The 16249-nt window shown below is 33.4% G+C and overlaps 2 protein-coding genes across 2 annotated transcripts; one reads left to right on the forward strand and one right to left on the reverse strand.

The window, feature by feature from the left end:
- Positions 1-505: 505 nt before the first annotated feature.
- LOC114181914 (granule-bound starch synthase 2, chloroplastic/amyloplastic) lies at positions 506-7327 on the forward strand. The gene is made up of 8 exons (XM_028068587.2): positions 506-1096; positions 1476-2118; positions 2427-2491; positions 3517-3594; positions 3682-3792; positions 3976-4020; positions 4704-4877; positions 5906-7327. The coding sequence occupies exons 1-8, from the start codon at positions 773-775 to the stop codon at positions 6860-6862; spliced, it is 2397 nt and encodes a 798-aa protein (XP_027924388.1). The 5' UTR covers positions 506-772; the 3' UTR covers positions 6863-7327.
- A 6117-nt stretch (positions 7328-13444) lies between these two features.
- On the reverse strand, positions 13445-14928 carry LOC114182746 (uncharacterized). The gene has a single exon (XM_028069678.2). It carries the CDS (start codon positions 14436-14438, stop codon positions 13698-13700), a length of 741 nt encoding a protein of 246 aa, XP_027925479.1. The 5' UTR covers positions 14439-14928; the 3' UTR covers positions 13445-13697.
- Between the last annotated feature and the right edge of the window lie 1321 nt (positions 14929-16249).

Genomic DNA, 16249 nt, shown 5'->3' on the forward strand with positions numbered 1-16249 from the left:
TGATCCAACAATATCCTAAAACTTATTTGATATATATTAATCAAAATATCTTTTTTATTTCAATAAAAAATGTCTTACATCTTTTAATACGTGGATGAATAAATATAGTACGAAAATTAACTAAATAAAAAATACAAATTTCTTAAACAGTTAATAAATCAAAATCATTTTATAAAGGCTGAATTGAAAATACAAACCACTTACAATTTAATTAAACTTGCTTATATTTCTCTGAAACTATATATTAGATCCTCAATTTTTCTTTTGTTATATATATATAAAAAAAAGATTTTACGGCGTTTGAAGTGAAAACAGAGTCAAAACAACCCCGATAGAAAATGGTGGAAAGATTACTCCAAATTTAGTGACAGTTTCACAAGAACAAGACAAGTGTGCACCACTTCACTCAGCTAACCGACACCTATGTCAAACCACGATGATCATCATCAACTGCTTCGAAAATTTTCACCTTTAAAATTCTCTGTCCTCGTCACTCAAACTACACTATCAATGGGACCCTTTCAGGTCACTAATTTGCGGTCATCTTAAGCTCTGGTCCAGACAAACAAACCATCATTGCATGCTTTTTTTTTCCTCCGCCATTTTCAGTTCTGAGTAACTTGTGAAAGAAAGCTCTCACCTTTTCATCACACTCCCACTCTTTTCTTCACTTTGCTCCCACCCTTTTGCTCACCCTCGTTGATCTCTCGTTTACGCCATCTTGGTCTCCCCAGTTTTCGCCACAGCACTTGTTCCTCTGTTTCCACTGGCGATGGCGTCGATGGGTTCTGCACCCTTTCTCGTGGAAGCCAATGCGGACTTCACTTTGATGATGATGAGGAATCTCAAGCTTTCTTCGCCTAAGTTTGGCTCTGTGAGTGGTTCATCGTTTGGACATTCGGGGGCAAGAGGGAGGGGGCGTGGAAGAGTGAACCATTTGTGTAGTAGGGGTTTATTGTGTTTGGTGGAGAATAATAAGCGAATAAGAGCTTCGGGGATGGGTTTTGGGATGAGTGAAGAGTCAGAGAAGATGGTTCAGGGCACAATTGAGAAGAGTAAGCAGGTTCTTGCTATGCAAAAGGAGCTTCTTGAAAAGGTATCATTTGTGTTGTGAAATGGATGTGTTTTGTAAAGGGTCTAGGATTTCATCTTTATGTTGTCCCCAAAAAGGTTTATGTTGAGACCCACGTAAGTGTTGATTTTTTTAATTAATACCTTTTTCAGACTACATGCATGCAAAATAGGTAGGAGTTTTGATTATAATTTTTGGTCTTTCATTGGATTGATTTGTTGAGATTGGGAAACTGGGAATTTATTGGAAAAATAAAGGATCAGAACTTTCTTTAGCTGTCGTTCTTGTGTTTTTTTTTTTGTGTGTGAGCGACTTTGTTTGCTTTTTTATATGCTTTAATAACTGGTCATATTTTTATAAGCATTCATGTGGTTATATTACTTAGCTTTATTGTTTATTGTAGATTGCTGAAAGAAAGGAACTGGTCAAGTCAATAAATAGTGAACTCAGTCTTGAAGAAGGAAACGGTATTTCAGATGAGCACAGCAATGAATCCCTGTTAAGTACTGTTGAGAACCAAAATGGTGGCACTGTTTCAAGCCATGAATCGTTGTTAAGTAGTGTTGAGAACCAAAATGGTGGCACTGTTTCAAGCAATGAATCGCTGTTAAGTAGTGTTGAGAACCAAAATGGTGGCACTGTTTCAAGCAATTACGTCCAATCTAATGAGAAAGAAATACCAGATGTCTCGGTTTTAGGCATTGATCGTGGTATTGATAAATGTGAAGAGGATGATAAATTGTCTCTTGCTGAAAAGGCTTTAGCTACGCAATATCTTGATGAACTGTTGAATAGCAATAGATATGAGACAATTGCCCCTGATACCGTTGCCCCTTATACCGAACCAATCGAAATCCCAATTGGCACCAGACCCACCAATCATATTATTGAAATACTAGAAGGTATGAGTGAATCAAGTTTAGTTGAGGTTGCTAATGAAGCTGACATTGTTGAGAGTGAAGGTGAAAAAGCCCCACCATTGGCTGGGGAAAATGCTATGAATGTTATATTGGCCGCAGTAGAATGTGCTCCCTGGTCAAAAGCAGGTAACTAACATTATTTCATGTAATGTTTTCTTTGTGAATGTAAGCGACTGAACTCCTTTGTTAATTGTGACTAACACATATAGGCATTATTGAAAGAAATTTGATAAGAGGCTCTTTTTTGGCAACCTGTTCACTGGCCTGATGATGTGAAATATGAAAGACTTTTTTAGGGGGTCAAAATTCTCTTTTAAATTTCTATATTTATCATTGCATGCCTGGTTCTTGAATTAGCATTCTTGTGATGCATCTTACATGTGCATCTGCTGTTTTGTCTTGCTGTAATTTAAAACTTATACCTGAACTGATAGGTGGGCTTGGAGATGTTGCTGGATCATTACCTAAGGCTTTGGCTAGGCGTGGACACAGGGTTATGGTAACATGCTATTCTCTAAATGAACTGACAGAGCATCACTTAATTGGGGAAGAAAATATACTCCTTGCTTAAAGAATGTGTCAAATTGTCTTTTGAGATAAGGAAATTTTGTGATATTAATAAGAAATAGAAGATTGTCTATTAATAAGAAAAGAATAAAACTACAGTGAAGAAATCTCTGTGAATTTTGTGATATTGAGTTAGACTTAACAAAGACTTCTTCAACAAACACAAATGGTCTTGTTTTCTAGGTTTGATATATCCTTTGGTTGCGAGTAAATCCTTTCCTCCAAGTCACCATTGTCTTCACATCTAGTTGTTCTAACTTTGAGTCACATATGTATGAATGGATATTATCTAGAGTGCAGTGTATCTGTGAACTCCCATGCTAGATTACTCTAAACATAATGCTCACAAAAATCTGGCTTTCCAATCCATTGTCCACCAAGCACATCTTTCTTACTAAGCTCATCCATTTCACCCTTGCTGCAATGGCCTAACTTATATGCCATAAATGATTTTGGTCAAAATCATAAATAAAGGTTACTAAAACAAGATATATAGTCCATTCTTCAACTTTCTTTTCATATTAAGGCAAGATGAATTTAGATGACAGACATTTTTACTAAATGACTTCCTTAGGGCAGATTCCAGGATCTTGTATTCAAGTTGGGAATGACTGATATTATTTACTTACCAACTTGAGAGTGTTGTCAATGGCAGATTATTAGGATAAAAAATATTCTCAATTTATCCATAGTCTAGGAAAAATATCTTCTGAATCTTTCTATTCATTTCAGCATATTTTTATTTCATTTTTTAAAGGGTTTGATTATTACAAAGATGAAATGTAATTTGTGTGATTGTTATTAATAAAATAATTCTTTATTTTCTTACATAGTTCAAGTGAAATGACAGCTTGTTTCATGTGTCATCAGATTATTATTGGACACTTCAATGAGTTTCATCTTCAGTTTTATTAATACTCCCATTGTCTTCTTTCTTTCTTTTCATTTTCTTTGTAGGTTGTAGCACCTCGATATAGTAATTATGCTGAAGCACAAGAGATTGGATTACGGAAACAGTACAAAGTGGATGGTCAGGTTTGGAGCAGCAACTCTATTCTTGATCAGTTATAACTTGTTGCTGCTACCTTGGTTTTGTAACAAACCATTGTTTTTGCTTCACAGGACATGGAAGTAACATATTACCATGCTTTTATTGATGGTGTTGACTTCGTTTTTCTTGACAGTCCAAATTTCCGCAATTTACAGAATAACGTATATGGTGGAAACCGAATGGTAATAATATATTTTGATCGAGTTGTAGTTGAACGGTAATAATATGCTTTTGTTGTGTTTTTCTGATTTAAGGTATTCTAGTAACTCCATCTTGCATTATCATATATGATATATTCAACTGTAACTATTTTTCTGCTCATATTAATTTCTTTCTGACTCAGTTCATGCCCTTTAATGGAACAGGATATTCTAAAACGCATGGTGTTGTTTTGCAAGGCAGCTGCTGAGGTATGTGAACTAAATGATTTAGTTCGTGACTACATTATTTATGGGGATGCTTGGTTGACAGCTATCTATTTTTTGTTAGAATTTTTTTATAAAGTTAACCAAATTTATCCTTATCCTTGATTTTTTTATGTAAATAGTATGTTTCAGGCAACTTGAAAAATATCAATCTGCATTACATCATTTGATAAAAATGTTAAAATAAGAAGTGACTAGAGGTACATTTGTAGTTCCACGCAATGTGACTAGCATAAACTCTGGTATTGTAATGAAACAAAGGTGCTTGCCAAACTAAGCTTCCAAAGATGACACTTGGGGCATCTCCATCATCATTTGTCACAGAATACTAATTTTGAATCTTTCCTCATTATCTCTCAGAATCATTTTTATGCATGCTTTCATGCATCACTGATTAATGGACAGGACTGCCACAGTAAATATGTAAATATACCTTTAGAATTACTTAACCCTGGGGTCCCCAAGAAAGTTCTTACATGATAAGGCCTATAAAGCAGGATGCTTGTGAGTAGCCAATTTGATAGAATTATTCTCAAATGCCAGAGTTGTTGACATAGTTTATCCAAATCATTTGTATCAACTGTCAAAAGTCTTTTTGCAGACATATGCTATATGAAATCCTTATAGTTGTCTACTTTCAATGGATAAATGACGTTAATGATTTTCAGGTTCCATGGCATGTTCCATGTGGTGGTATTTGCTATGGAGATGGAAATCTGGCCTTCATTGCAAATGATTGGCATACTGCATTGCTGCCTGTGTACCTGAAGGCATATTATCGTGACAATGGTTTGATGAAGTTCACAAGATCTGTTCTTGTGATTCATAACATAGCACACCAGGTTCATCCTCTAGCTATTTATGTGGTTAATTACATATCTATTGAGTGTTGGAGTGGAGTTAATCTTGGCTATACAATTGTAGGAGATCTCATATTAAGTAGAGATATACCAAATTATGGTATGTATATGATGGTTTTGTAAGGTTAAATTAAACTTAAAAGTCTACTTTTTGCGATGGTAGCAATAGTAAAGTTTGAGAGGATCATCTTCCTCTCTTGTTCATTGAAGGGGACATCTTTTGAAACAAAGAATATTTTGGATGGTGGTCACATTTATATCCTAGGATCCAGTTTTACCTTTCCATTACTATGAACATGCACATATTTTAGGTTGGAGTATGTATGGGTAGAATGAGGATAGGACTTCCATGGGACTCTATCCTGTGATGATTCATGGAAAATTACAATATCTTGGGATGACATAATTGCATAAGATGTTTGCAAAGTTTATTTTGTTTAAATTGTGATTCATGTTAGTTAGGAAAACACATTCGTTAGTCTTTTTCAGATAGTCTTAATAAATGAGTTTCATCTCCCTTTTTTTAGTTTACTCTGATATTTGGAGTCCTTTCCATATTGTTCCTCCTTCTGTTCTTTTAAATATTTTATTACCTTTATTGATTATTATTTTAGACGTACTTGGATTTGGATTTTCTAATGTAATAAAAATACAATTTGGTATATCCATACGCACTTTATGTAGTGACAATGCTTATGAGTATTTGTTGAACCAGTTCCACTAGTTCATGCAATCCAATGATATTCTTCATCAAACATTGTATCCTCATGCACTCCAACCTTTTAAATATTATGTGAATGTGAGTATGCATGTATACTGTCTTGATGATTAATGCTAATGCACTAGTCAATGCAAAAAAATGTTTTCTCATCTGATGCATTTATGTTTGCTTCACTTATGGAAGGTGGATTGTTGTATCTATAAGCAATTATTTTATCTTTAAACAAGAAAAACTATTGTCAAGGCAAATCCCTGTTCCATTTTCATAAGGGTTGGATTTTATATCACAGGGTCGTGGCCCGCTTGATGAATTCCGTTACACGGATTTACCGGAGCACTACATAGACCTCTTCAAATTTTATGATCCGGTTGGAGGTGAGCACTTGAATATCTTTGCGGCCGGCATAAAGGCAGCCGACCGGATTGTCACCGTGAGTCATGGATATGCATGGGAGATCAAAACTTCTGAAGGTGGTTGGGGTTTGCACGGGATCATGAATGAGAATGACTGGAAACTGAGGGGAATTGTCAATGGAATTGACACCAAAGATTGGAATCCCAAGTTTGATGTTCACCTGAAATCAGATGGATACACCAACTACACCATTGAGACCCTGCAACACGGCAAGCGCCAATGCAAAGCCGCCTTGCAGAGGGAGCTCGGATTGCCGGTTCGTGAGGATGTTCCATTACTCGGATTCATCGGAAGGCTGGATCATCAAAAGGGCATCGATCTCATAGCCGAAGCAATTCCATGGTTGATGGGTCAGGATGTGCAACTTGCAATGCTGGGAACAGGAAGGCCTGACTTAGAAGATATGGTTAAGCAACTTGTGTCCCAACACAGTGACAAAATCAGAGGATGTGTTGGGTTTTCTGTGAAGATGGCTCACCGGATAACAGCCGGCGCAGACATATTGCTCATGCCATCAAGATTTGAGCCATGTGGATTGAATCAACTCTATGCCATGAATTATGGAACAATCCCTGTTGTGCATGCTGTTGGTGGATTGAGGGACACTGTGACACCTTTTAATCCATTTGAAGAATCTGGTCTTGGATGGACTTTTGATTGTGCAGAAACTAATAAGCTAATAAACGCATTAGGGAACTGTTTGATGACCTTTAAGCAGTTTAAGCATAGCTGGGAAGGGCTACAACGGCGAGGAATGATGCAGGATCTGAGTTGGGACAAAGCTGCTCAGCAGTATGAGGAGGTTCTTGTTGCTGCCAAGTACCAATGGTGAAAATTTGGCTTCTACTCAACCTCAGAAGATTCATCCATGTGAGTGCACTCATGGTGCTGAGTTTCATCAATGTGAGTGCATTCATGGTGCTGAGTTATATCATGGTCTGTGCAAGGGAAATGGATTGTGTTGTTGTGGCCAAGTTGTTACAACTTTCTTGATGCCGGTCCTGGAGGAACATTTTTGGCCCTTAACTAAGGTTTATGTAATAATCACTTGTTATATATGTCATCTCTGGCACATCTAGTATTGTCCTTTTTCAATAAAGAAAGAAAAAACAAAATAAAGAATAGAGTATTAGCCCTTTAGATAGATGAATTCTATACCTTTCAATGTTGCAGTGGTGTGTCTACAACTATGTTACATAGCAGTAGCAGAATAATGAAACTTGTAGTGTGTAGATGCTTACTTGTCTTCTTTATAATCATTTTAGAATTGAAATAGTGTCTTTTATTTTTGTTCTAATGCATGGCTACACCTTGTTTTAATATGATTTGACCTACCACACTTAATCCTGCATTATTCAGTTTTTGTAGTTTAGGAATACATTAAAAAGAAGACAATGAAGGGTTTCTCAATTCTAGTAGTATATGTCAATATATAAGCCAATTAGTTTCTTATTATAAATGTTTTAGTTGAAGGTTGTGTAAAAAGACAACATATAATAAATATATTTGATCTTTTCACCACAATCTTGTCCATTATGATATATTTGTCTTGTTTGGTGTCTAGAGTTATTATGACATTCTTAAACTATTACTCTTAGTTGTCTGAACAACAAAAGATACAAATAGTTCACATAAATTCTATATGCAAATTTCGTAACTACTCATGCATTTAACTTGTATGTTTTCGGTTTGAAAGGAACACTTTTTAACAGTGCAACATAAATTCTGAATACATAGCTAAGAAGATAAAATAAGATAGGGTGGTTTTTTTGTGTACAACATGTATTTTGAAGATAGAGAGATGTATCGACTAAATTAGCTATATCAAAATTTTATTCATAAACTCTGCATAGAAAAAATGAAATAGAAAACTCGAAATATTATTTTAATTTTGAATCAAATAGAAAAAGTGATAAGGTCACATTCTTATTTTATCCCAACACAACCTTACAATAAAAATAAAAATTCTTCAAGACTATTTGTTCAAATTCAAACGTCAAACATTTACACGTTTTCAAACTGATAGCATAAAAACTGACAGATTCTGAGAGAATCTGTTCAAACATTTCTCCTGCCATATGCAACCGTCATTGCATCCAACATATAACATTTGTAAAATATAAAATGTTGTCTTGTCTTAAATGTAATATTTATCTGCCATGACTTTTTCTTTTTCTTCATAAATATGACGGTCATTTTAAGTCATGCTTATCTTTCATTAAAAAGCATAAAACAGAATCTATTTTTATTATAAAATATCTTTTAAACTTAATTCAATTTTACAAAATTTTGTAAAATAATTTATAAAATGATATCTGTATTTATTTATATATTATAAAATTATCTTATTAATCGATATGTAATTCCAATATTTTTACATACAACTTGTCAATTTCAATGAAATTCCACAATCCAATTGTCTTCTCTTTCATTTGGTGAGAAAACACATTTAGGGTTTCTTCAATGCTTCCACACTTACCACACATATAATGTCAATTACTCCATGTTACCTTTCTCTTCAGGCAAGTGCTATTTCTTGTCTCAATCTCTTTGCATTACCAAAAAAAAGGCCTTAATTAAGCAATTATCTTAAACTTCATCTTATTTAAGAGGGCATTGACATTGTTATTAAAGAGAAATGGTGACATGTATATCAATGGCTTGCATCAATGGTCCAACATTATGGATTAGTTACACAACAACCTAAAAAAAAGTTGACATTTGAATTTAGAACAAAACAATGATAATAGTAAAATTGGAACTTCTAGAGGATCTACCACAAGAAACTTTACTTCAATAATTTGAAATGACAAAGAAAATTTTCCAGAAAAAGAAAACATGTATCACTACTTCAATCTTCATGCATTTCAGCTATACAGGTATATATTTTTTCCATGAAAAAGTTAGTTTAGGATATAAAATATTAATTTTAGATAATCTAATTCAAAATATTTAAGGTGTCAGAAATAAACAAAAAACTATCAATATTAAAAGTCAAATCTTATTTTTACTGATGTGTATTCATGTTAAATAAAACATTCAATATTTAATTAAAAAAAATTGATACGGTTAGTTGAAAGTTTATATCTTGCCTCGAGCTAAAGAAGAGAGTAAAATATCAATAATTTATAATAATATATAATTCTTAGTTTTTCTGTGATAGTTTCACTCTGTTTTTATCTTTAAATAGTTCAAACATCGAATAAATAAAGAAGGAAAAATTGAATATATTTTAAAAGGACTTTTTTTTTTCTAAAACTTTTTAAATTATTATATTTATTTATAGCTCCTAATCTTTTAATTATAAAGAATGCAACTGCATAAGCACAAAAATACCTGTGTTTGTGGTAAGTTCTCTCAATCTTCTAAATATCTTGATGGAAAGGCTAAAGTTTAAAAACTTTAACATATTAGGAAAGATACATAAAAAAATACCAATTTTAACTAAAATAAGAAATACAAAAACTAGTCAAAACGTAATTATAGACTTTTTTTATTAATTTTCATGTGTTGAATAACTCACTTTATTTTTTTACAAAGAAAAAATTTATAAAAAGAACTTAAAAATAAAATAAAGTTAACTAAAATTACATAATTTTAAAAAATAAATCACTACATCCGTTCACATTTTTACTTTTGGGACCCTCTCAATCTATATATTGACTCTAAGCATTAATATGAGTGTGCAAACATTTATAAATTGAATCGTTTACGTTCTCATAAACTTATTACTTAAAATTTATCATCAAAATATAATTTTTCTAAAAACGTGTATAAAAAAATTTTCCCCATTCAAACTCATTTCTCATTCAATGAAATCCTTCAGATTATTTTGAGCATTTTAAATGGAAGAAAGATGAAATTATGACCAAATTAACTTAGAAACATTAGGACACAGAAATAGCACATCTCACAATTAAAGCTAATTAACAATTACTCTATCAATACCATTATCCCTATCACATAAGAAAAATGTTTGACTTTGCATTACAACAAAAATTCTTCATTGCCAAATTCTTCATTGTTATTCTTAGTTTCCCTTTTCTCTTTATGCATGTTTTCTATCACATTTTTCTCAAATACTACATCAACCACTCCCAACACGTAATCATTTAGCATCTCGTTTTTTCTTATATATAACACATTCATTTTAACACTCATCTCCATGACTCTAATCTTTCTCAGAAAGGAAAAGGAAGATGTCAAAAAGGAATTCACAATACAAATGCAAGTTTTGTTAAATTGAAGGCTTAAGTTTATCACTACAATTTTCTCTTGGTTAGAATATTTTAGTGCCTTATCTTGGTGTTGTTTTGTCCCCACTTTAAGATTCGTTGATTGTTCTCTCAGTTGTATGTCTATTCCTAGGTTATAATTTAACCAAAAAAGTTATTTATAGAAATTTTGCTTTGATTTCAACGATACCATTGTAATGCTAGTGCTCATTTGTGTGACCATTTATTATACAAATACTATTTTGATCTCTATTCTCCACATCTTAGTCATATGTCTCTTGATATATGAAATTTGCAAACTTGGTTACTGAGATGTTCACGTTTCTTGGTACAAAGCTATGAGCACCTGCATAATTTTGTGGTGCCATGTAACATCATCAGATTCACATATTTTGAAAAATTGAAAATCATTTCCATATGTGAAAATAAAATATAAGGAGGGCATTATGTTGCCCCCATAAAATGAATGATCAAACATAATCTCATTATTAATGTACATGCATTTGATAGGTGCCAATGAAAGAGGCTAAAATCTAAAAGAAATGCAGTCAAAATTTACTTTTGCAACCAAAAGAGAGAATTTCATATTTCTATAAATTGTTTGGCTGAAATAAAGGGTACCTAACTATGTTGTGTACGAAACTTTTTTCGGCCATATTTAGGTTTAAGAGTCCAGATTCTCTGCTGATTTTTAGTTGTTGTCCCTCTACTAAAGTTTTAGAATACATTGATGTTGGTATATTAAAAAAATATATTTTAAAACATTAAAATCATTGTACCTCAATATATTTTGAATACATAATAGAAGTACAACACCAAAATTCCAACAGAGAATCCAAATTCGTCATTTAACTAACATATATTATGCCCTCTTTTTTTGGTCATTGCCCTTGACACATGGGAAGACAGTAGAGTTGAAGATAGATATTACAAGACAAAAGTTTAAGCATTTCAATTAAATTACAACCTAAACTTGGGCAATTTCTTTCTGAGGAAAAATGAGAGGTCACAAGCTTATGGTAGTGTTAGGGATTCTTTTAGTTTCCTAACATATTTATAAAACAGTTCCATGCTGCAGAATGTCTGTCCAACATTCTGCAGAATGCTGCAGAATGTTGGAAACAATACCACAATATTAAGCTCAAATGGATTGGTCTATCTTGACTTTCTCATAATTTAAATGGCCATACCAGTTTTTTAACTTTTAACTAATGCTACCAATGAATTGTTTTGTGAGGGGAAAGATACTGAATTACATGATTACTAAAGACATTAGCAGCTAAAAGAAGAAGAAATCCTAACCAGCTCTGGTGGGTCTTAAGAACCAAGGACTAGCAAAGTATGACACAAAAATGGATTGGTCATTGGTGGCTTAATTTTTTGAAGAACTGATCTCAACTTGGTGTGAATGTGATGGACCTAAAGTAAAAATTGCTTCAAAAGAAGGTCTAGCTAGACAGTTGTTGATGGTCCAAGTGCTAGGTGTTCAATAAAAGTTAGAAATACACTCTAAGATGTTCTTTATTGTTAGGAAAAATTCAAGTGAGGCCTTCTAAATATGAAGTGAGATCAGTAAGAACTGCTTCGTGTAGCAGAATTCAAATGAGTTTCACTCTATAGTAGAGATTGAAGAGTGAGTTGAAAATAGTACGTTAAAGAGTGTAGTGGCAGCATTTCTCATGTTTATGCCGATGGAGATCAATGAATTTCACGAAGGAGATATCTAATTGAAAGAAAGCCTGAGAACTCCCTATTACGGGTGACATCAATTGTCCTGTTATGGGTGACATCTATTGTCTTGTACCAGAGACTAAATGGGCCGGGTCACAATCGAATCGTGACGATTGGGTTATGCTCTTAATTTAAAATATTTGTGTCCTGACTAATAAAGGCTATAGCTTTTGCTTAGTGGTAAGCGTTCGATCCTAACACTCCCCACTTAAGATATCTTGTTAAGAGTTTCTGAGTGAAATTTTTGCCTCATCCTCCTAAAATGTTTTAGTTATTTGCAATACAACAGATAAATATACAATTGGAGAACTAAGAATATAACTGAATCACAGAAGATAAGACTATTCAACCAAGACAGAGACTAGAAAACTGCAATTGAGACAAGATGACTGATAGGATTTGCTAATTTCAACTAGTGAGACAGACAGAGTATTCAAATAATTTAAAATCTGGTATGTTCAAAATTATAATTGAACATGAGTTCATATACACCAAAGAAAAATGTAGAAATAGAAATCAAAAGTTTGCTCAATGCACTACAGATGAAAATCTTACCAATAGTAGAAACAAATGACTTGTGCAATAACCTTGATTTGAAGTTCTTGCAAATAAAATTTTTTCAAAGTCATGATACTGATAGTCTAGCACATGCAAGCAGGAAATGAATGGTCAAATGCAATCACAAAAACTTATTTACAAACAATATGTGTATCTGAGTATTACAAAAGTAAATTAGAATCAGCCTAACTAGAAAATATATAGAAAATTAAGCATGGGTTCCAGCAGTGGCAAAAAATGCTGTGGTAACAGATAGAAACATAAACCAAGTGGATTTCTTATGGAGAAACAAAGGAATTATATATTATAATTCAGGATTCAAAATAGTTTTGTTCTGTTTATACAAACAGATAACAAGATGAAAAATTAGAACGAACGAAGATGCAACTGGCTAAGTAAAAGTCTGATAAATATCATACAACATATACAATATAACAATATACAAAAGGAGACATACACAAAGTAAAAAATAATTCTAAAATTTACCATCCAACTGTTTTCTCCATTACCAAACTCAATTTTCTGAAAAAAGAATTCAAATAGAACCAAAGCTTTCTTCTACCTGAATAAAAAGATGCCACGTCCTTGAGGTTGAACAGTCTCTCCCACAGTGAACATTCCGGACATCTTCTGCTACAATCACAACACAGGGCAATGAAAATAGAGGAATCTTCCTATGAATGAATTTTTTCAAGATTGAAACAAACTCAGATATATGTTCAGAACATCAAACTTAATCTGTCATAACCTGGAGCACATAGCAAGATTAAGAACTTGTCCTACACTTATCTTCCCAAAAACAACACACAGCATAACAATAACCACAAGAGAGTAAAATTCAAAACCATGATGCAAAAATCTATATAAATCTTGAAAACTCAAGAAGTAAATTAAAATAAAAATGTTTTTTTGTATTTCCAGGTATAACCAACTAATTGTGTATGACCCATAGTTCCTTACAACTTATTGCCAAGGGGCTTATTTAAAGACATCCTAAATTCCTACAAGATCAATGAACACAAGGACAACAAGTACACATTCTCTGGTTGATCCACTTATCCCTTTCCTTCCTTCCTTCCAATAAATCAAAAGGGTGTCCTCTCCTCTCCTGTTCCTACTGGAACAGGATTGATGCAGCTGCTGCTACTTCTTGATCTTTCGATGATGCTTCCTAGGTCCTGGCACCTCTAACCTTCCGACAGAACATCCACACCTTGCTCGTAGCACAAGCACAGCCCTTCCATTAGGCGGTGCCATCTTCTTGAGCTCAGCCTCCAGCTCCCTATGATGATCACGGGGCAATTCAAAGAGACCCTTCTTCACACCACCACTGCCACCACTCTCTTTTGCAGAATTCACGGAGGAAGAAGCAGAATTCTTCACACAATCTTCAGTCTCCAACTGAATGTCAAACTCAGCAGCCTTCCTCAGACCCTTGCAATTGGGATTCCCACACCTCCTACTGGTGCAAGCCACCACACCCCACGTGGCCAATGCAGCGCACACAACACTCAAACCTATGGAAACATAGATCCAAGGTGCAACCGAAACCTCTTCCTTAACCAAAAACACGACAACCTTAACCCCGTCATAGCACTTAGTCACCAAAAATTCCAAGTAAGGAAAGAACAAAAAGCCACAGGCACAGACAACAGCAATGAACATCACAACATCAACCATGGCCGATCGAGATCGATCGCAGGGAGGAATCTGAAGGGAATTCGATGATGCTGACGATGATGAATTGGGGGTTCTCCGATTCTTCTGAAGATGATTGATTTGCCTTGATTTCGAACCAAAATCCGCAGAACAAATTGAATTCGCCATGGAAGATGATTGATCAACGGACTTGCAGATAGAGATCGAGCTATGGAAATAGACCATTTCAAAAAAGGACACAAAATCTTGAATCGGAAATAACCCAATTCCTCCTCTTTTCCTTTTCCAGATCAAACCCACAATTATTGAACGAAATCGGATCGACCCACCTCGCCAAAAGTCCAAAAGATTGCAACTTTGGCACGGAGAAGATCGAAACCCGTCGGTGACCAATCGGGTCGAAATTCACAAAAAGATCATTTTTTTTATAAATTTTCTTATTTTTTTATGCTGGGCAATGAAATTGAATATGTGATTATCTAAAAGAGAGTGTTGAAGAGAAAAAAAATTAACGTTTGGCTAATGGGGTTTTGGCCGGCTTGAAGGGATTGGTGATGCTGTTGTTATTGCAGAAAGAGTAAGAGAAGAAGATGTAGAAGAAGGATAGAGAGGACAATGAAGGAAGAATCATCATTCACTGCTTTATTATCATCATATGAAATCAGCAATGTTCATTTATTTACTTATTTTTATTTTATTTTTATTACTTATAAGGAGGGAGAGAGAGAGATAAGAGTTTAAGTTACACACACTCCAGCCATCATAGATGAAGGAAATGACACGTTTTGTTTAAGGTGGGCTATGCAAAGGAATGGAATGGGCTTGGATGATGCAACTCTTTTACAAATCATGGGTGAATGATTTGGTGGGGCATGGCCCACCTCTCTCTTCGGAAAATGCCATTTTGCTTGTTTAATAATTATTCTATTTGTGACTAAATAGCATCAAGGAATATGTACCTAGTGACGTTAATTTTTTTTTTTTCTATGAATCACTTTTTTTTATGTGTGAAAAGTATTCTTGTAGAGTTTAGTTAGATTTTAAACTCATTTCTAACATAGTATTAGAGTGAGTCAGGTTAGAACCTATCTTTGGGAACTTTGTTGAACATTTTGTTCCACCCGATATCAGACCGCTAATGGACCATCCATTCATTTCTAGTTTTATGCATGAGATGTATATACCTTGGCACGAGGGAGTGTGTTGAAAGTCCTACATTGACTAGAGATAAGATCAATTCATAATATATAAGTAGGATGCAAATCTCACCTTACAAACTGGTTTTGTGGGGTTGAATTAAGCTTTAAACTCACTTTTAACGGTTTTAATTTATAAGGAAAAGGATAAATAAGTTAATGGGGATGTGAAAATTATTTTAATAGAGAAAGTTGTCTAGAGAAATGTTTATAGTTTTCATAAGAAGTTAAAAGGAATTTAGGAAAAAAAAATTAAATAATGGAGAATCATTGTGGAGATTCAAAACCACTTATTTATAATTAAGCTAAATTACTATAATCATTTATATTTAACTAATGGGCTAACTTAAGAAAATATAGTTTTATATATTTGTAAAAAAATATTTGGTGCCTTCTAATTTTATAACAGGCTAATTATTTTTGCATCTCAAAATTAAATCTCACATCTCATGATAAGATAAAATGTAGAGAGAATTATATTGTTTGGTAAAAGTTCACTACGAGGGGAAAAAGAAGATAGTAGAAGATGGGGTCAAAAGCTATTTTCATGGTTAACTTTCTTTTTATTCTTTTATTATATTTTATATGTTTTCTCTTTTTTTATTATTATAGTTTAAGCTAATGAGTTTTTTATTCAATAAACGTGTGCATATATGAATTAAATCATGATAATTTAATGTCAATAAACTTAATCAATAAATATATTGTCAAGAGTAATATATTGACAAAAGAGAGGCTGATAAAAAAAAGACTGAAAATTAGCATAAACTTTTAACCATCACTTATAAGAAAATTTATTGTAATGAATGTTTCTTATGTTGAAATGTTTTTGCGATAGTT

The sequence above is a fragment of the Vigna unguiculata genome, chromosome 4, assembly GCF_037176805.1.
Source record: "Vigna unguiculata cultivar grain cowpea cultivar isolate G323 ecotype 2 chromosome 4, ASM3717680v1, whole genome shotgun sequence".
Lineage (NCBI taxonomy): Eukaryota > Viridiplantae > Streptophyta > Magnoliopsida > Fabales > Fabaceae > Vigna > Vigna unguiculata.

Coding starts and splice junctions, on each gene's coding strand:
- LOC114182746 (XM_028069678.2), bottom strand. CDS start 14,438: ATGGTCTATTTCCATAGCTCGATCTCTATCTGCAAGTCCGTTGATCAA.
- LOC114181914 (XM_028068587.2), top strand. CDS start 773: ATGGCGTCGATGGGTTCTGCACCCTTTCTCGTGGAAGCCAATGCGGAC. Junction 1,097..1,475: donor AAAAGGAGCTTCTTGAAAAG/GTATCATTTGTG, acceptor TGTTTATTGTAG/ATTGCTGAAAGAAAGGAACT. Junction 4,021..4,703: donor TTTGCAAGGCAGCTGCTGAG/GTATGTGAACTA, acceptor AATGATTTTCAG/GTTCCATGGCATGTTCCATG.